We start from the raw sequence: 22,068 nt of genomic DNA, 5'->3' as shown, positions 1-22,068 counted from the left end.
ACGTGTGTGATTTCTTTTCATGTCTGTAACAAGACACTACAGATGACACTATAGCTGCTGCAACCCAAAACTACACACCAGTAATTCACGCTTAGAGTTCATGGAGTAGTAAATATACAAGGGCTGTGTTACATTTCAGTGTTACAGGGAAATTTGCCTTTAGTTATAGTAATTCACCTTGTTCCTGAAAATCTTCTTGACTAGTGACGTTTGCATAACAAACATACCTTTTATTGTCTTCCACTGATTTTTAACTCTTTAGCATGAATGCTCATTGTTCTAGTTTTTTGTTTTGTTGTCAAGGAAAAGGCCCACTGATGACACAGATAACCAACTTGTAAACACCCCCTCTGCTTCCTGACAACAGAAGCAGTATTGATGAGCTTGGGGAGGGTTGATGTTGCATCACCGTTATATTGTCTGTTTTGATGTGGGTGTAAAAAGTATAATAGCTGAACCTGTGGTATTCGTGCTTATTGTGTTTGAGTTCTCGGACTTGTTGATCAGTGTGTCCCAATACAAAAGGATTCATGTTGCATCATATTAAGGGTTTTCCTCATCGTAGATGATATTTTTAGCTGTAATCCTTTTCATGATGAAACAGTGTAGTGTCCATAGGAATGGAATTATAATGAATGACGTGTGATACAATGGAGCCTATCCCAGCTGTCATAGTGCGAGAGGCGGGGTACACCTTGGACAGGTTGCCAGTCTGTCGCAGGGCTCCTTCCTTCTATCATTTCCTTATTATTGTTATTGCTCATGTCAGTAATATTGTCTTACTTGCGCAAGGACCAGGTGTGAGGAAAAAAAAACGATATTTCCCAGCACTATTTCGTGTTTTATAACATCTTTTTATGATCTTTATTCCATATGATAACCCCCTCAAACACACTAATTCTCTGTTAATATTTGTGTGTAGTTTTCTAGCTTTGTCTGGCTTAAATCCACTTCACCAGCTAGATTGGATTGTAGTTATATAAGATAATAAGTTATGTAGCTTGCCATCGCCAGTGTGTGAATGTGTGTGTGAATGGGTGAATGACTGAATGTAGTGTGAAGCGCTTTGGGGTCCTTAGGGACTAGAAAAGCGCTATACAAATGCAGGCCATTTACCAAGAATGATGCATCGACAGACTTTTTTTTTTCAGTTGCGAAAGGCCAGCACAGCAGTTAAGAATGTAACAGTCTTTATCTGTTAATCCCAAAGTCTTTCCTATCTCACTAATAGTTCTTTTTTTTGGCAATTATTTGCTTGCATCAGCACATTTTATGACCTGTACTTCAACTGATAGTGTTAGTTAAAGTACACAAGCATATGTTTGGTTTTATAATCAAATCAGATACTAAAACATGCATTTGGCTTTTAAATTATCTAATGGGTGCGATTAATTTATTGACAAACCAGTTAGGCTCTACTTTATTGTGTCACTAGCTGGTGGACTGTTTAAGCACCTCTGGGATATGTAACACAGAACATGTCAGACAATGCTTTTTTTTTTTTTTTTTGCGTTTTTTGTAATTATATTTAGATGAAAACACACAAACAGAAATACTGAAATTATCTTCTTTGAATGATAATAGAAACAGATATATAGATTAAAACCAACAAACTTTTACACTGTTTAGCAATCCATTGCTCGGAAAAGCACAAAGCATTGTTAACTCTTAATACATTGTATATACAGCAGCAATACTGGAAAGCATTCGTTAGATAGAACCCACTTATGTTCCCTTTGTAATGAAACTTATTATCTCAAAATACTGATTTCTTCATGAATCAAGATAATAATAACATACATCTATATTACAAATATTAAAAATAGTGACATGGCTCAAAATGTATTTTGTTATATTTGAGCTTTGCAATATGCAAAATGTAGATTTTTCTTTCATATTTTGATTGAAATATATTTATGTACAAGAATATTTGCGTTGTTGCTATGCTTCTGTGTTACTATAAAACAAATGTATCCAGCAGTTCATAATATCAGCTACAACAAGTGTTAGCAAACTCTCAACTTTTTTTTTTTCAATTGTGAAAGGCCAACACAGCAGTTAGGAATGTAAGTCTTTATCTGCCAATCTCAAAGTCTTTCCGACCTCACCAATAGTTCTTTTTTTTGGCAATTATTTGCTTGCATCAGCACATTTTATGACCTGTACTTCAACTGATAGTGTTAGTTAAAGTACACAAGCATATGTTTGGGTTTATAATCAAATCAGATACTAAAACATGCATTTGGCTTTTAAATTATCTAATGGGTGCGATTAATTTATTGACAAACCAGTTAGGCTCTACTTTATTGTGTCACTAGCTGGTGGACTTTTTAAGTACCTCTGGGATATGTAACACAGAACATGTCGGACAATGCTTTTTTTTTTCTTTTGCGTTTTTTGTAATTATATTTAGATGAAAATACACAAACAGAAATACTGAAATTATCTTCTTTGAATGACAATAGAAACAGATATATAGATCAAAACCAACAAACTTTTACACTGTTTAGCAATCCATTGCTCGGAAAAGCATAAAGCATTGTTAATTCTTAATACATTGTATATACAGCAGCAATACTGGAAAGCATTCGTTAGATAGAACCCACTTATGTTCCCTTTGTAATGAAACTTATTATCTCAAAATACTGATTTCTTCATGAATCAAGATAATAATAACATACATCTATATTACAAATATTAAAAATAGTGACATGGCTCAAAATGTATTTTGTTATATTTGAGCTTTGCAATATGCAAAATGTAGATTTTTCTTTCATATTTTGATTAAAATATATTTATGTACAAGAATATTTGCGTTGTTGCTATGCTTCTGTGTTACTATAAAACAAATGTATCCAGCAGTTCATAATATCAGCTACAACAAGTGTTAGCAAACTCTCAACTTTTTTTTTTTCAATTGTGAAAGGCCAACACAGCAGTTAGGAATGTAAGTCTTTATCTGCCAATCTCAAAGTCTTTCCGACCTCACCAATAGTTCTTTTTGTTGGCAATTATTTGCTTGCATCAGCACATTTTATGACCTGTACTTCAACTGATAGTGTTAGTTAAAGTACACAAGCATATGTTTGGTTTTATAATCAAAGCAGATACTAAAACATGCATTTGGCTTTTAAATTATCTAATCTATCTAATCAATTATTTGCTTGCATCAGCACATTTTTGGACATGTTTAGACCTCACATTAATAGCTACTAAAGGGAAAAAATAGCAACTAAAGGAAAAAAAAATAGAAGAGCATTATCCAGCCTTCGTCTTATAAAGGAAAAATGTTAAAAATTCTGTTGCGTGCCCACAGTTAAAGAAAAATTTACATAAATAAAACACAGTTGTCTGTTATGAAACTGTTTATCAGCGATATAAGACCCTATTGAACCGAAAAACAGAACAGACATTGTGTTTTAATGTTATTATTAAAACTGAAATCAAAATGCTCTTCTCTCTGCTATGGACCACATCTGCCCATAACACTATTTATTACTTCAGTTTCTTAAATTATTACTTTTGAGCCCTTGGTGATAGAGGGACATTTTTTTGGAATTATTGTAATTTTTAAATGGTTCATCAAATATGTTTCTTAAATATTGTGTATTAAGGTTAATAGTTTACATTTATGGTTCCTTCCAAATCCATTGCACTGGGGTACAGAGGAAAAAACTGTGTTCTTGCCTTTTATGATCAGATAATGCACCATCATTTTTCAGTTTTACACAGTTATATAGTTAAATGTTTCCATGTGAAATAAGACACTTAATGAACTGACAACCTGTTCAGGTGTAAGTACCCCTTCTTGCTCTATGATAGATAGGGGAGAGGATGCAATCCCCTCACCCCTGTAACCCTGCAACCCTAAACTGAATAGGTGAAAGAACATGGATGAATATGAATATGAATGCATAAGAGGATGAATACCAGACAAAGGTTTATGAAATAGGGGAAACCACTGAAATTGCACCAAAGGTAATACGTTGGTACTGTTAGCTAAGTTTAAAGATTAACTTAAAAGTGCCTTTTCTTTTCTTCTTCATTAATCTCAATTTGATTTGTTTTAATTTGTGAATTATTCATTTACGATCCAAACTCAAGTTTATTCCAGTTCATTGTGTGAGACTGAAGTGGATGCGTCATTAAACACACATAAGCTCAAGGAGCAGGAATGAGGAAACCAGCCTACATTTCCCAGCACTATTTGGCATTTTATCACATCTTTATGTTTGCACTCCAAATAAACACACTTGAAAGACAAAACCAGCTATCAGCTTTTTCTTTCACTCTGTAGATGTTCTGATGGTTTCAGTTGAAGTATATGTGCATATTTCTTCTTATAATCATTTTTGAACTATCTAATGGGTGTGATTCATTTATTGACAAACCAGTAAGGCTACTTTATTGCATCATTAGCTAGCTGACTCTTTAAGCACCTCTGGGATATGTAACACAGAACATGTCAGACAATGCCTTTTTGCATTTCTTGTCATTTTATTTAGATGAAAACACACAAACAGAAATACTGAAATTATCTTCTTTGAATGACAACAGAAACAGATATATAGATTAAAAGCAACAATCTTTTACACTGTTTAGGAATCCATTGTTTGGAAAAGCACAACTCTTAATGCATTGTATATACAGCAGCAATACTGGAAAGCATTCAGTAGATAGAACCCACCTAATGTTCCCTTTGTAATGTAACTTCTTATCTCAAAATATTGATTTTTTCATGAACCGGGATAATAACAATATATGTCTATATTACAATATTAAAATTGTCAGATGGCTTAACATCTAGATTTTTTCATATTATGATTTGAATATTTTTATGTGCAAGAATATTTGTGTTGCTGTTAGGCTACTGTGTAACTCCAACAAAACCAAAGTCTATTGCAGTTGTGAGAGAAGGTTCCTGCAGTCCCTGAGCTGGTCCAGGTCCTCCACCACTTCAATCAGCCGCTCGACCTTCTCTGAGGGAAGCGCCACCTCTGCGTTGCTCCTGAACTTCTTCCTCAGGCTGTCGTTGGACAGTGGATTGCGCCAGTGACCGTAGAAGGTGTTGCAGCGTCCCTTCACAGTGTCGCCCCCAACCAGGGTTAGCTGGACTTCACCGTACATGTGGTTGAAATTAGCGGGGTTGTCATTGGGATGCTCCAGGCGAACACGGCTCAGCAGAGCGTGCAGGTCAGGGCGGCTCATGGCAGCGGGGGTGAAGGACTGCACAGTCACTTCTCCATCCAGGAGAGCAGTGCAAGCATTGAACTGGAAGGAGTGGCGTGCCTCGTGCTCAGACTCTGGGAAAGGTCTGTTTATGTACTTCGATTTGGGGACTCTGAGCAGGATGTCCTCCACCTGAGCTGGGGAGACAGTGCCAGGGCCAACTCCAACGAGAACCTTATGGACTGAGGCTGCAGCATCCGCCACCCAGTGCATCCCCAGATGAGCAGGGAAGCGTTTGAAACCAATGTCCTGTTCCTCCAGCAGGAACATATGGCTGTCATTACCGGGTGATTGTAAAGGCTGTGGTACATAATCTTCATAAAAAGCACTGAAGCCGGCTACCCCTGCAACAGCATCTAGGACCAAAGGACTTGCCTCTAAGCCTCTGGAGGCCAGCAGAGCTGCTTCTAGGCCCAAACGGGAGGCATTGCCAATGTGGAGGGGTTTGGACTGAGTGGCAGCATTAGCCATTGGGGCTCCTGCTAGAGAAGCAGCTATAGCCAATGCATGACTGCTCTGGATGGGGTCCAGAGATAAGAGGCATGCACACGCAGCAGCACTTCCCATGGTGCCTACCACACTAGGAGGGTGGAACCTGTTGGAAAATTCATCAGAAAGAAACAGAAACTTTGGTTAGATGTTTTTAAATTTTAAATGGGTGCTACATATCGTAATGGTCATAATAGAGCTCCTGTGTGAAAGATTGTTTTTCCAAACAGCCTCTCACTTGTGTAACTCAGCTCATTTCATGAGTGGTAAGAGGTTTTTAGTCATTTTAGTCATCAACAAGCACATAATGTGGTGACACATTTGAGGGTGTAAGCACATGGCAAAAAGAGTCCTCTGTCATATTCTGCTCCACATGGCTAAGCAGTGCTAAAACTACACACAGAGTCTCAGCTGTCCCCGCATGAGCATGAAAAGACGCCTTTTATAGCTTGTTGACACAATTCATAGAGCGTGCATTACACCTCCACAGCCTGCTTGGAAACTGCAGGGTAGAGATCAGCAGAGCCAGAGTCATTTATGCAGAATCGTCAATGAGAAACTAACCTAATATCAGTGATACAATCATTTAAGGATAGCATACTGTAATTTAGCTATAGAGCTCTAAAGCACTCACCTCTTGGGGATATTGTGGGCCTCATTAGAGAACCTCAGTAGTCGGCCTTGAATCTCAATGCCAACATTGAAAGCCAGCAAGAAGTCCAGGCCACTGGGCTTATTGTTAGCTGGCATCATGTCACTGAGAGCTAACACAGCAGGAAGGACAGCTCCGGAGGGGTGAGTGGCAGGGTGCCATGTATCATCAAAGTCCATGGAGTGAGTCTGAACCAAAAAGATTTTAATGATCAAATTATAGGACATCAAAGCCCAGCACAGCATTAGTTTAATGTTAAAATGAATTAGATGGCTACTGATACATTTCCTGAGCTGATGGCAAAAACAGGTGCTTGCTGTTAGAGATATGACCCAGTACCAAGCATCGTGTTTGTGCTTAAATGCTGTAATTTAGCTCTCTACACCCAAATTATTATTTTTAGTGCGCACACTCTTCCTGGCTAAACTCAGTCACAGGTGGTTTTTCATTAGAAAATCCTCTCACTTTACAATCTTTTACTGTCTGAGACATAACAGGCTATAGAAATGAGCTTGGCACCCTAATGGCATCTTTAAAAAGCAATGTTTGCAGATGTCCTGATGTAATGATGGAAATTTTTGGGATTTTCCACCAAGTCCTGCTTTTGTTTACCGTCCAGGATTGGACCAAAAACTGAGCACACACACATGCAACTTTTTAGGAGTGGCACGGGTTTCTGTGCACGTGAAATTGTCTGGTGCACGCTGACACATCTGTTCCACTTATTCATACTCACCGCCACTCCATTGACAAAAGCTGCCAGTATCGGGGAGAGTCTGATGCCCCTGTGTCCATACACAGAGCTGGTGTCACCGGGAGCGTACATGTTCTGAGGGGAAGCGACGGAGACAGGTAAGCACAATGCAACATTTGACACTCTCAGTGTACACAGTCACACACACAAACACACACAAACTAAACGTTTAAAAGCTTTAAATAACGATGGGACCTCAACAGGTTTCTTTATAAGTTATATGACAAACACCTAAACTAAAAAAATCATCAGAAAGAAAATAAAAAACAATAAAATAAAAGGTGAGGCTTCTGCTTTCACCTGTCTCACTGCCTTATATGGGAGGAAACATTAATAAGAAACCTTTATTTTTAATCCCTTTCCCCAACTCACCTGGCAGTGCTGGAGGGCCAGTTCAAACACATCTGTTGTGCTTCCGATCAGCCCAACTCCAATGCTGTCCAGCACCATTCTTTTACTGCGGTGCAGCACTACAGGGGATAGATGCTGGGGCTTAATTTCACTGATAAACTTCCCAAAACTGGCTGTGACTGTGTCCTCGGGCGCTGGCTGCTTCAAGACTGCAGGGAGGAATGAATGAATGAAAGAAGAATGCAATGGGGAAAAAAAAAACACGGTCTGGACTAAGCAAAAGGAAAATGTGAAACAGAGAAATATGTTTCCTGGTGAACTGACAGAATGAAACACAACAAAGGTTTTACCTTCCACTGCAGATTTATGGATTGCTCTGGCAGCCCACACAGGTCTAATGGCTTTCTACAGGACAAAGAGCGCAGAATATTTTTAGCAACACCCATGCTAAAATTAACACGCATTGTACTTTCTTTTTAAAACATCTCAGATCTATTACGCTCTCTAGAGACAGTTATTTTCTATTCTGGCTTTGTTAAAGTCTCAGTGGACATCGGCATTACTGCAATGAGTAGAACTCAGCCCGTGTGACTTTTTTTGAAAGAGCTGTTGTTCTGACACGATGCTGGTGTAACAGGTGTAAGACAGCATGACTAACCTGCTGAAAATTTACCAAGAGCTCATTTAAGTATCACTCTGCTGTCTACTCAGAGAAACAACTACTCACTGCAAAAATATGATATTAGGATTTATGTTTTTCTTATTTACTAGACTGAATTAAGTCTGCCAGACAATTTAAAATTAAGACTTAACTTAATTAAATTAAGTTGATTGGACTTATGAATATAATGTTTTCTACTAAAAATAGTAATACAAAAATAACTTTTAACTTTTACCTTTACAGTTGAAATCATGGTTCCAGTCTGGTGTTTCTGTCAAGTTGACTGTCCTTCTTTCTCTTTCTTCTCAATGCAGCAGTTTTACCAGCAGCACTTTGTCAGGGATGCTGATGCTTCTAAGTGTGAGACGATACCTGCCTTATATAGTCTAATCTTATACCTGACTCAAAGGAACAGGGAAGGGCAGGCATATCCATAACAAAGACTTTTCATTTAAAAAAAAAAGGAATTTCCACTGTGGGCAACGTCTTCAACATCACCATCATCACAGCAGGAGGAGGAGGAAAGTTTTACTTTACTGTCCAAAGTGCAAAGATGATGTCACATCTAAGGGCTTTGGAACAGGGGAAATTACAGCAACTCCTCCTACATGTAGCAAACCCTTATTTATGTCAAACTGTCATTCCTGCTTCAGAAGAGTTTGCCTGTTCATCTTTCTAAGATTCTCTGCCAGGTATGACTTTATTTTCACTTTCTTTATTACTTTATTATTTAGAGGAACATGTAACCCAGGTACAACTTAAAAAGCTGTACTGATTAAGATGATGTTTTTACATGAGTTAAATAGCTTTACTTGGTTAAAAATATGTAACCATTTAAAGTTAAATATGAGCTAAATTGATCTAACAGATCCTGTTTTCTGTTAAATATTCAGTAAATGTTTTTCATTAGATATGAATAAGATTCCCTGTTAGTGCTCAGTGACAATTTTCCAGTTACTGGAGCAGGAAAGTTGAATACGAGTTCTCTGTGTGTCTCTGCTGCCTTTAGGAGAGCTTGTAATGACAGCCCCTCAGCCTTAAATGTTTAGTGAGTTACATATTGTTTTAGCCTAACTATAGTTAATTAACAAGATGTAAGTGAAGTTGTGTGATTCAGTATGCTTTATAGTGTATTTTTGGAATATTTATAATCATTATAATTTACTTTTCTTTCTATTTTTATAAATGGGAAAATGACTCATGAATCTATTAATAATTATTTAGAATTTTTATTTATTTATTTATGTATTTTTCCACAATGTTTAAGTTGTTTTAACACTACATTACATTAGACAGATAAAAAGAAGATTAAGACCGATTCTGAAATGTATTTTGAATGATTTGCATTCTTGCACATCTGTAGATTGACAGCAAAACTATCATGGCAACACTAGAAGGGTTTCCTGCCAGTTTCTATGGGGAACCAGGAGTACTGGGCATGCTAGCCAATGGGATCAGTGCATTCCTCGTACTTCTGCAGAATTTCAATACAGCCCACACTGGCAAAGAAGCATATGGGGTGGAGAACATACTTGCAGGTACATATTTTTGACAATCAGCTATAATAATGTAAAAAAGAAAAAAGGAAGAGTTAGCTAAGTCATTTTTATTTTATTTAACAGGTGTTCATCTCATCCTGATTGGAGGTATATGCCAACTTATTGCCGGGCTACTTTCCTTTAGAAAATATGATCACCTGAGTGGCACTGCCTTTATTGGCTATGCTGCTCTTTGGGCTAGTTATGGGGCAACCCGAATCTACTCTGGTGTCTCTGACAATCAAACAACAAATCAGACAAGCAATTTGTCTCTGTCCACTGACCTCATGACCAACATATCTCTGAATGGCTCCGAAGAGATACCAGGTGGCTATTTCTTCCTGTCCATAAAAGAGTCAGCCATTGCGGGTCTGATCCCCTACATTTTACTGTCCTTTCTCCTGGCATTTTGCTCTGCCACAGTCAACTACATCATGCCTTTTGTTTTTGGGGCCATCACTGCCACTTTAATCTTTGAAGCAGTGGGTATAGTAGCAAGCTCCTGGGCTCTCGTAGTATCCGGGGTCCTGGAGTTGCTCATTTTGATCTTTGCCATCTACGGTTCAGCTGTACTGCTCCTCAAAGGTTTGACCCAACGTCTAGCCCTCAAAGGCTTTGGGACCCCCCTCTTTAATGTTCTTCTCTTAGGAATCGGAAACTCAGCAAGTGCCCAGAGCATTGGCCAAGAGAAGAAGAAAAACACCAAATATGCTGAACCCATGGCGTTGGGTTTCTTCTGTGACTCTATAGCTCCTTTCATCTTTGCTTTCTACAGCTTCGGGTACATGAAGTCATTTGGTTTAGGAGCTGCCTGGGTCTCAATCATCTCATTCGCCCAATTGTTCTCTAGCTACTATGCCCATCTGCGCCAAGACTGCTACCACACTACAAAGTTTGGATTTCATGCCACATATTGGCTGATTAAGGCTTGGGGTGAGTTTGTGGCGTCTACTCTGATCGGAAATAAGAGCGAAGTAGGCTCTGCTAGAGAAGCAATGGTGGGAAACTGGTTCTTTGTGGTGGCAGGCTTGATTCTGTGTGTGGGAAGTCTGAATATGGACATCCTAGAACTGATCCACAACATGCTTTTTGTCCTAGTCACAGTTTCAACAGTACCCCAGATTCCACTTGAGGGTTACTACATCTTCTTTGGTGTAGCTTGCGCTCTGTTTACCGCAGTCTCCATCTATGGCACCTTTGCACGTCTCGTCAACAGTATAGCAGAAAAGTTACTAATCCCTGTAGGGAAGCAGCCTGTCTCCACTGCAAATATGAAGAAGGCTTTGAAGTGGGGCAAGTCCCAACAAGTAGGCAGCGAGATGGTGCCCCACACTGACCAGACCTCCGATGTTCTGTTTTACCTTTTAAATGGGGTCGCAGCTCTGTCAGCTATTCATTCGAAGGTGTCCAGTATGAATCCCACGTTCCTTCATCTGACCATCCCTTGGGTCCTGATCTCTGGAGCGATCATCCAGGCTTACGTCAGCAGGTTGCAAGTCACAGGTGGTGGTCGGTTTGGGTCAGTCATCTCGTCCATCTATGTGGGAGTATGGGCGACATGGACCTGGTTTCGATTCGCAGGTATGCCAGTACAAACACTAGTGTGGACATTTCTCTTTCTGATTTAGAAAAGATTCTTAACCCAAGTTATTTTTTTTCTAGGTACCCTGCTTCAGCTCTCCACAGGGGCAGCTTATGCTTTCACAGCAGGAGCCATTGCCCTCCTGGTCATTAATGGTTTCCTCATGTTGATTGGTAAGATTAAAATTCACTGTTAGTCTCAATAGAAGATATGTTGATTGGATTATTTGTTTCAAGAAGGGTTTTTTTTTATGTGTCTGTGTGTGTTAGCTGCCTATAAGAACCTGGTTTTGCTGCTTCTGACGACTGTGATGGAAGTTGCTCTCGTCTGTTTCCTTCTCTCCACCCTCCAGCGACTGCCATATAGGCTGGAAAGTAAGTATAGATAAAGCCTCATTTTTAAACATAGGATTCACTTTTGATTAAAAATGATATAAAATGTTATAGAGACTGTCAAGCTGATTATTTCTAAAACTCTGTTTTTTTTTTGGTTTTTTTTTTTAAAGTTGCCATGCTTGCACTGGTGGCAATAATTTGTGTATATGGCATTCTGGCAACACTGGTGAGCGGCATCTTCTCAGAGAGACTCATACCTATGGGTCCTCCCTTACTAAAGGTAAGCAGAGATGAAACTGACTTTGTGCTCCTTCTCAAAGTCAGTTTTTCAAACATGCCCTCTCCACTGTGTCCTGTCTTAGGAGGTAAAGAAGCAGGAAACATCACCAGAGCTGCCATGTCCGATAGCCAGCTCACGACTTACCAGCGGTCTCTTGAAGATCGCTGGAATTCTGGAGGAAGGAGGAGTATGCGGCATTCCGACAGACACCGTGTACGCCCTAGCTGCATCCTGCAAAAATCCTCAGGCCATTGAAAAAATATACAATATTAAAGTAAGAGTCATTAAAAGATTGGCAAATGAATTCAATATTCACGTGTCTGTAATGTATAAAGCTTATTAATCTGCAATCTATAACCTGTTCCAGGACAGACCAGCCGAGAAGCCCATATGTGTTTGCATTTCTAGCGTGGAACAGCTGGTGGCAGCCAAGCCTCCTTTCAGTCCTCTGCTCTGGGAGTTTATGAGGAATGTGTATCCTGGAGGCATCAGCTGCATTGTCAAGAAAGGAGACTGGCTGTTCCAACTTGGTAAACTGTGTAGTGCAGCGTAAATATGGTGTTACTGGAATCTGTGTCATTTATCAGCACTCACCTCAGCTCAATCTGTCTGTGTAGGAGTGGGACCAGCTTATGACCGTGTTGGGACTCGGGACAGCATCATGATTCGTGTCCCTGACCACACGGTTACCGGCCACTTGTGTAATATTACTGGACCGCTTGCTATCACCTCAGCCAATCCAAGTGGAGAGGCAGACAGCACCCACCACAGCATGGTCATTGAGTAAGAGCTTGCAAACAGCTTACAAAGTAGTAGACTGATCTAACCTGTGACAGTATGTGTAGCCCCTTTACAGCAAATGTTTCTGTAGAAGAGTGACAAATTATTTATTTTACGATGTGGAGTATTAGTAATAGATGATTGCTAACCGCTCATTTACCCACCCTTTTCTGGCACAGTCGACTCGGACACAAGATCCAAGGAGTTCTGTGTGATGGAGACTCTAATGAAGTTGTTGCTTCCACTGTGGTTAACTGCTTGAAGATTGATGAAGGTGAACGCAAAATAAGTCACATAAAATTCAAATTTGGATGTTTTATGAAGCACCATCTAACTTATCTCACTCTTTCTGCAGGCACCATCACCATTGTGAGAGAAGGCTGTGTCCCTGCAGTTAAAGTTTACCAGATCTTTGAGCGAATAAAAAGCACTATGTTGTGATTGTTACGATCCTTTTCTTTAAGGGAGCACATGCTTGAATGGTTGCCTTCAGGATCAGCAGCTTTAGCTGTCATTCTGTCTCTTTCTTTTCAATACTCTCAGGAACTCTCAATGCTCTTATTCATGCCTTCTTTTTATGTAGTTGTATTTGTGGATGTATGGGTATATGTTACAATAAAAACTCCATCTGTACCATCTATTAGCTGTAGTAGGAACTTTATCTTGAAATTGTATGTGGATGAAGAAACTGCTGTGATACTACAGCTTCATGAAGATAACATGTCTCGGATGTGCCATTATAAAAATTATTTTTATGCTAACTACAGTTATATTAACACATATATGTAAAATTGTTGTTGTATATATGTATTTAAATTATATTCTTTTCTTGGGTATGTATATGTATTTAAGTTCTTTATGTTCAATTAATTATGCTGAAATAAATAAATACATTAACTGATATTGTCTTCATGCTGTTGTTAATATTCCATAGTCATATATTATTATTAGGGGTGCAACGATACTCGTATCGATATCGAACCGTTCGATACAGTGCTTTCGGTTCGGTACGCATATGTATCGAACGATACAACATTTTTAATTTATTTTATCAACTTTCCTTCTGACGATGCTGTCTGTGTTGAGCGCTCAGTGGATCTGCGCTCGACAGTGCAGCCTAGGCGGAGTAGTCGAACACAGATTCACTGAGCGCAGGGCAAGCTAGCGAGACAGAAGCTAGGCTAGTTGCAACATGGCAAATTGAACCTCCCCCACCCTCATTCAGATCTGGCGTTTGGAACTATTTTGGTTTTCATGTGATGTATGACCCTGAAGGTAAGCGCGTCATGGACAAAAGTAAAACAGTATGTTGGATGTGCCAGCAATGCTCAATTGGTGGGAACTAGTGTGTTAGCGCAGTTAGCTCGTTAATGTGTTGACGTCTTCCAGCCCCACTCATGAGGTGATCCGTGGTAGCTCGTTAACGGAGATTTGCCGTGTTGTGACATTAATGTCATTTCAGATTAACGCTGACAGCACTAGTGGGAACACAACCAATATGACTGCACATTTACTCCGACATCATCCTAGTGCAAAGACAAGTGGAAGCAGACAAAAACAAGCAGGCATGCTACAAACTTTACCCGAGTCATTTAGACAGCCGTTAGCACATGATTCTCCTTATGGGGACCTGATATGTTTAATATGCTGCTGAGAATATAGCCCAGAAGAAGCGTATAGTATAGCTTTTATTTTGGAAAGAGACATTTCTCCATAATAAACTCTCTTTTCCAAAGATGAGTGATTCCTCAATCAGATACAGGGCTCGCAAAATCGCTAGCCCGACGTCCTGGGGCTTTTTTCCAGTCGGGCTGCCAAAATCTATCTCTGCCCTGCCCGTCGGCCTATCGTAGGAAGGAAAACTATATGTCAATGCTTTTGCATTCTTTCGGAAATGTAGCTGGGTAATTATGTCATTGGCATCGGCCACTGTCAATATGTGACATACTGAAATCGCGTTTGAATTTGCGCTTGTTTTTTGCTTTCACTTTGCAATCGCGTGAACTGTGTATAGAGAGCGACAGTACTGATTGGTGAGTGATGATAATTTGCGCACCAATTCCTCTGACATCGTCTTATCAATCGTTAGCTTACTATGCAAACATGACAAGTGAAATCTCCCGCAGCTTAAACATGTGAGAGGTTGATCGCGCAGAGAATCGCTGAGCGTTATGTTAGTGCGTGTGTAAAAGCAGCAGGATATATATTTTAGTTCTGCTGAGCCAAATAAGACAGGTCAGGGTGAAGAAGTGACAGCCAAAGAAAAGCTTACCACAAAACGGAAAGGTTATGACAAATCAGACTATAAGGAAAAAAGAAAGTGCAGCTTTATGGTTTCATGGACAAAAGAATTTCTGTGGCTGCAATATGACGAGCTAAATAACCAGGGCTGCACATAAGTGGTCCGCAGGTGCGCATTCGCTGTCAAAATAAAAACCCGCACAAGATAAGAAGTTGCAACGCGTGTTTGCGTACATAAGATTTTCAGGAGGAGGACAGACATTTGTTTAGAACTCTTAAAGATGTCGAAGAAGCTCCTTTAAGCAATTACTGTGATCTTCCTCCACCTCCAAAGAAATGTCAGAAGGAGTCCGAACCACAAAAGAAGCACGTATTCTCGGAAAAGTGGTTGCAGGAGGTGAGCTGGCTTCAAACAAATGATGAACGCACAGAGATGTGGTGCAGAATGTGCCGTGAAAATTTAATAAATGACAAATTAATAAAAAGGCATAAACATTTTTTTTGTATCGAAAAAATATCGAACCGTGACACCAAAGTATCGAACCGAACCGAACCGTGAATTTTGTGTATCGTTGCACCCCTAATTATTATATATATATTTAAAGCATTTTGACCTGTTTTTATTATTCAGCATTAAGAGAAAACAAACAGATTTTTAGAAAGATCCTTTACTGAAGCAGAGACTGAACCGATATGCACCAAGTTTCACTTCACGATACAGAAATAGTCATGAATAATTCAATTCAATTCAATTCAATTTTATTTATATAGCGCCAAATCACAACAAATGTCGCCTCAAGGCGCTTCATAGATACAGAGAAAAACCCAACAATCATATGACCCCCTATGAGCAAGCACTTTGGCGACAGTGGGAAGGAAAAACTCCCTTTTAACAGGAAGAAACCTCCGGCAGAACCAGGCTCAGGGAGGGGCGGCCATCTGCTGCGACCGGTTGGGGTGAGAGAAGGAAGACAGGATAAAAGACATGCTGTGGAAGAGAGACAGAGATTAATAACAGATATGATTCAATACAGAGAGGTCTATTAACACATAGTGAGTGAGAAAGGTGACTGGAAAGGAAAAACTCAATGCATCATGGGAATCCCCCGGCAGCCTACATCTATTGCAGCATAACTAAGGGAGGATTCAGGGTCACCTGGTCCAGCCCTAACTATATGCTTTAGCAAAAAGGAAAGTTTTAAGCCTAATCTTAAAAGTAGAGATAGTGTCTGTCTCCCGAATCCAAACTGGAAGCTGGTTCCACAGAAGAGGGGCCTGAAAACTGAAGGCTCTCCCTCCCATTCTACTTTTAAATACTCTAGGAACAACAAGTAGGCCTGCAGAGTGGGAGCGAAGTGCTCTAATAGGGTAATATGGTACTACAAGGTCATTAAGATAAGATGGGGCCTGATTATTTATAAATGAACACTTTGCAAAAGTCTTGAGCCACCCTTCATTTCCTTATATTTTGCTTCCAATGAGCAAGGCTTTCCGGCCACTGTTTTTAAAGCGGTCCTAGTGGACCAGTTTTTAGTTCTCCAGGCTGTCTGAAGGTCTTCCAATGTTTTTCTTTGGACATTAGCTGCCTTTTCACTCATTTTCAGTTCAGCTCTTGTACCTAAACATGTTCAAAGGAATGACTTTTTTTCTGTGAATGAATCACTCCGGCATTTAAAAAGTCATCTAACTGGAAGAACCAGTGTTGTGTCTACACATAACAGACAACTTTCCAAAGAATCCATTCTATGTTGGGTAGTTTGTTGCTAGAGCAGCAGTTGGAAATTAGTTGGAAAAACATATGATTTGCCCTCTTTTTTTTTCAGTTAAATGCTATGAAAAATGCTAATGATAACATAGCCTAGAAGGCAGGAAATTGCATCTTATGTGTCAATAAAGTGATTTCTAAAGAGCTATTAGTAGAAAACTGCAACAGATGAGCAACATCTGAAAGTTACATCCTTAAAAAATAAGAAAGAAAATCCAGCAATGACCTGACAGAGGACCTGAGATATAGATCTGGCCCTGCAGTGGATCCATCTAACGTTGACTGAAGCCTCATCAGTAATGGTACAATGGTGTCATACAATGGTACAAAGTTTTTCTTTGTACATTGCCTGTTTTTTCCAAGGTTAGAGGTTAGGGGGCTTTTGTACTTGACCATTTACAGAGGAATATTTTATTTTATTCGTTAAGCCACTTAACACTGACCTGTGAATCATATGTCATCATGCAGTCTTATTGGACGATTGGCTTTCAGGAAGTCATTTTTTAAAAATGGAAGGAGGAGAATAGGCTGAGGTATGCCAAATTACACAAGAACTGGACTGAAAATCAGTAGTACCAGGTCTGGGGTGATGAGTCATTTGATCACTATGTACAGATGGAAAGAGGAGAGAGCTACAACATTGAGTGTCTACAGTCACCTGTTAAACACAGTGGAGGCCGTATCATGATGGTTGTCAGTTGGAGATCTTTGTCAGTGATCCACAACACACTGCAGTAAAAACATACCTGAACAGAACACACACCACATAACTATTAGTCATAGACTGGCCTCCCCAGTGCCCAGACCCCAACATTATTGAAGAAGTGTGGGATCATCTTGACAGAGAAGGGACAAAAAGACTGCCAACATCCAGAGAACAGCTTTGAATGTCCTTCAAGAAGCCCAGAGAACTATTCCTGAAGACAACATAAAGATAGCAAGAAACAAGAGAGCCTGCCTGAGTGAGTTCAGGCTTTGCTGAACAATAAAGATGTTCAAAGCAAATATTGACTTTCAAGCTTGTTAGAATTTTACAAACTCTATTTTTTGGCTTACATACTACATTTCCATTTATTTTTCAATAAATTGCTGCACCTGCTGCTTATTTTTCAGAAAAAATAAAAATAAATGAAGGCTAGTTCATGACACAGTAGTACAAACATAAACATGTTTAAAATTGAAACCAGAAAACACAAATACCCTAAGAATAATGCCCCAACTAAGGTATAGTATCCACACAAACATAATATGATATAATTATGTATAAAATTATATATTATATATTATAATAATATAAAAACATAGTACAAAGTTGCTTTAATTGTATATATGAGAGCATGAGGGTGGGAATGGATGTTTGTATCTGTGTGTGCCTGTTTTTCTGTGTCTATATGTCAGGTCTGGTATCAGACGCCACCTCTCTGGGGACATCTCAGGCCCTCCAAGGTATGGAGGCCTATCTACCGCCACCACTCCCCCTGCCAGTGGCAGACACCCTCAGACATCGGTGCATTGGTGGTCCTTGGTGTCCGGGGATGGGCGTCCAGGTACACACCGGCTCACTCCTGGTGGCTGCTTGTCGGGGCTTGGAGCCTGGGGCTCGCTCGGGCCCCTTCGGGGGGTGGGGTGCCCTTGGTCACTCTGGCACAGCTGGCTGCCGGTGGAGCTCACGGACACGTCACTGCAACCCCCCCTGGCTTCTGCTCCATGGCTGCTGAGTGACCCCTCATCTGGGGCTCTCCTCAGCTCTTTCTGGGATAGTAGCACAGCTGCCCCTCTTTTGGTCTTCCTTGGTCTCTTGTGCTCTGAGGGTCTCTGGATGTCTGGAGCCTGGATCTCCTCCATACCTGCTTCATGCCCTGGAGGATGGGGCTATGGCCCCCCACACCCTCTAGCAGATCGTTACATGAAGGAACCTTTTAAATACAAGCGCGTTCATGCTCACAGGTGAACACACGGGTGCTCACAGACACAAACTACACTCTTTTTGGCTCCTACCTCAAAGCACACTGTGCGCTGTCGATCCTGTGCTGCACAATAATGTTTAATATTTAGTATTTACTGTTATATTCACATAGATCATCGCGATGATGTTGTTTATTATATTGCTCTCTTTTTTGCTTGTTTTCTCTTTTTTCTTTTTCAACAGGTGATCCAGGTGATTGATATATGTATTTTTTGTCTGTAAAAAAAAAGGTATACTATCCACACAAACATAATATAATATAATTATGTATAAAATTATATATTATATATTATAATAATATAATTGTATACAATGTAAGGCCAGAAAAGACAAATACATTAAACCAACCTTAATGACAGGTTGGAAACGCGACACTGTCCAAATAAAGGGTCAATATCTTTGTTAAAGATGCAAAGAAAATAAAAGAAAGATTGTTTTAAAAGTCGAAATATGCCAAAGAAAATGTGATTAACACCATAAATCCTAGCAATCCAAAGAAAAGCATTTTAAATCTATTTTTTTCTTCAAATTTTTTTCTTCACTATTTTATTAATGAAGTGTGTTATACTTTTACTGTAGGTTCAGTTTAAGCTGAGAACAAAGGCATCGAGTCATTTTCGGATGCACTTTATGTAAGCGATGCCTTCATGCATGCAGTCATTGTACACTTTTCTTGTCTTTTGTGGAAGCTCATCTTTCAGAAATTCCCTTGAAGGTATGCGCGTGCTGAAGATTGCATACCACACCTCTGTCACATCTCATTTTACAACACAATTCTTCTTTTGTTCACTGTATTGTGCAAACTTCCTTGTGGGTAGTTGAACAGCCTCAGTTACTTAAATTTTCCTCACCTGTTGCTTAATGAAGGCTGAATAACAATTTAAATGTAGGTGACTGAAAATAGCTTTTACCTATTATCAGTAAACATCATGTAATTTCTTAATTTAATCAAAAAGTTATTTATGTAATATTTGGCTTTGTGCTCTTTAAAAGAACACAAAGGTGCATTGTGCAGTCCCACAGTCTTCCTCTAAAGGAAATTTAGACCCTTGTTTTTGTTGAAGTCAAGTGTTGTTTTTATTCACGTCAAAGAATCTTTCGGATACCGTGTCTCATCTTTGTATCTACGAGGAAACACTTGTCAAGGAAGGAGTGTACATATTCATGTCATCTCCTCTATCATTATCTCAAACATACATTGATCAAAGCATCTTTTTGTTTAGAAAAAGAATGCAGACTCACAAAGAACAAAGACACTGTTGTACTAAATGAGTAAATTTGTTACCAGAAACAGTTACTGTGAAATTCTTTCACAGCTGTCACATCGCCATGGCCTGCAGTGCATCCGAACAGTATTCATGGCACTTCACTTGTTGTCAATTGTGTTATATACATCAGGTATCAGTGACAGTAAAGAACATCACTGGATTTCCTGTTGTCAGCATATATTCACCAGCCAGTTCATTAGGTACACCACTACAGTTATAATAATAATAATGGATCGCATTTATATAGCAACAGAAAATCTAATTATATATATATATATATATATATGTGTGTGTGTGTATGTATGTATGTATGTATATATATATATATATATATATATATGAAACCTTGAAGCAGCAGATGACCACACAAGTGCTTCTAGGGTGACCAGATCCTTCCTGTCTGAAAATTTCACATCCAACTTTAAAACAAATTTACAATAAACTGTGCAGACTACCATATTTACATTTAGCAGGTTAAGGTGAAAAAAAATTTGGAAGCAACTTTTCCAATTTTCTTACTGACTAAATGTTAGAAGCATAACAGGAAGCTGAGGTTTGTCTTCATGGCCTCATAGTCTTTATACATTCCAGTATTCTCTTTTATGGTGCTGTTACTTCAGCTGCTGTTTTGTCTCATAATTTTTTATTGTAGGGAGAGATTCATAGATCATTATTTTTGAGCCATATGTGACTATTTTTTTTAGCCATGTTATGATACATATATCCGTGTCGCCTCACACTATATTTTTCCTCATTTAGGGAGTAATTTTATTGAAAGAGTCAAAAATACACTGCAATACACTGCAATCTGCAAAGCCTGTGACAAATGTTGTACAGAGGCTTATCTGGTCACCATAGGCACCGCTTCTGGCAGCTTTGAACAGGAAACTGAGGTTACAGTTCACACAGGCTTAAAACAGGATGACAGGATTCCTCACCTGTTGCTTAATGAAGGCTGAATAACAATTTAAATGTAGGTGACTGAAAATAGCTTTTACCTATTATCAGTAAACGTCATGTAATTTCTTAATTTAATCAAAAAGTTATTTATGTAATATTTGGCTTTGTGCTCTTTAAAAGAACACAAAGGTGCATTGTGCAGTCCCGCAGTCTTCCTCTAAAGGAAATTTAGACCCTTGTTTTTGTTGAAGTCAAGTGTTGTTTTTATTCACGTCAAAGAATCTTTCGGATACCGTGTCTCATCTTTGTATCTACGAGGAAACACTTGTCAGGAAGAAGTGTACATATTCATGTCATCTCCTCTATCATTATCTCAAACATACATTGATCAAAGCATTTTTTTGTTTAGAAAAAGAATGCAGACTCACGAAGAACAAAGACACTGTTGTACTAAATGAGTAAATTTGTTACCAGAAACAGTTACTGTCTTCCATTTGCGCAACATCTCTAAAATTAGAAATATCCTGTCTCAGAGTGACGCTGAAAAACTAGTTCATGCATTTATTACTTCCAGGCTGGACTACTGCAATTCATTATTATCAGGATGTCCAAAAAACTCACTGAAAAGCCTTCAGTTAATCCAAAATGCTGCAGCAAGAGTACTGACAGGGACTAGAAAGAGAGAGCATATTTCTCCTGTTTTGGCTTCCCTTCATTGGCTTCCTGTTAAATCCAGAATTGAATTCAAAATCCTGCTCCTCACATACAAGGTCTTAAATAATCAGGCCCCATCTTATCTTAATGACCTTGTGGTACCATATTACCCTATTAGAGCACTTCGCTCTCGCTCTGCAGGCCTACTTGTTGTTCCTAGAGTATTTAAAAGTAGAATGGGAGGGAGAGCCTTCAGTTTTCAGGCCCCTCTTCTGTGGAACCAGCTTCCAGTTTGGATTCGGGAGACAGACACTATCTCTACTTTTAAGATTAGGCTTAAAACTTTCCTTTTTGCTAAAGCATATAGTTAGGGCTGGACCAGGTGACCCTGAATCCTCCCTTAGTTATGCTGCAATAGATGTAGGCTGCCGGGGGATTCCCATGATGCATTGAGTTTTTCCTTTCCAGTCACCTTTCTCACTCACTATGTGTTAATAGACCTCTCTGTATTGAATCATATCTGTTATTAATCTCTGTCTCTCTTCCACAGCATGTCTTTTATCCTGTCTTCCTTCTCTCACCCCAACCGGTCGCAGCAGATGGCCGCCCCTCCCTGAGCCTGG

At 39.3% G+C, this 22,068-nt stretch overlaps 2 protein-coding genes across 2 annotated transcripts; one reads left to right on the top strand and one right to left on the bottom strand.

The window, feature by feature from the left end:
- Positions 1-4,896: 4,896 nt before the first annotated feature.
- Positions 4,897-8,473, bottom strand: irg1l (immunoresponsive gene 1, like). Its single transcript, XM_006781567.3, has 6 exons — positions 8,372-8,473; positions 7,826-7,880; positions 7,497-7,684; positions 7,107-7,199; positions 6,353-6,558; positions 4,897-5,824 (listed from the first exon to the last, which is right to left on the bottom strand). The coding sequence occupies exons 1-6, from the start codon at positions 8,387-8,389 to the stop codon at positions 4,897-4,899; spliced, it is 1,488 nt and encodes a 495-aa protein (XP_006781630.2). The 5' UTR covers positions 8,390-8,473.
- A 1,044-nt stretch (positions 8,474-9,517) lies between these two features.
- LOC118454475 (uncharacterized) lies at positions 9,518-13,092 on the top strand. The gene is made up of 10 exons (XM_035909422.2): positions 9,518-9,674; positions 9,759-11,255; positions 11,337-11,429; positions 11,526-11,630; positions 11,762-11,871; positions 11,954-12,145; positions 12,239-12,401; positions 12,489-12,654; positions 12,831-12,925; positions 13,007-13,092. The coding sequence occupies exons 1-10, from the start codon at positions 9,518-9,520 to the stop codon at positions 13,090-13,092; spliced, it is 2,664 nt and encodes an 887-aa protein (XP_035765315.1).
- The last annotated feature ends 8,976 nt before the right edge of the window (positions 13,093-22,068 follow it).

The sequence above is a fragment of the Neolamprologus brichardi genome, chromosome 2 (assembly GCF_056152115.1).
Source record: "Neolamprologus brichardi isolate AB-2024 chromosome 2, ASM5615211v1, whole genome shotgun sequence".
NCBI lineage: Eukaryota > Metazoa > Chordata > Actinopteri > Cichliformes > Cichlidae > Neolamprologus > Neolamprologus brichardi.
This window is presented reverse-complemented; position numbering and strand designations above follow the sequence as displayed.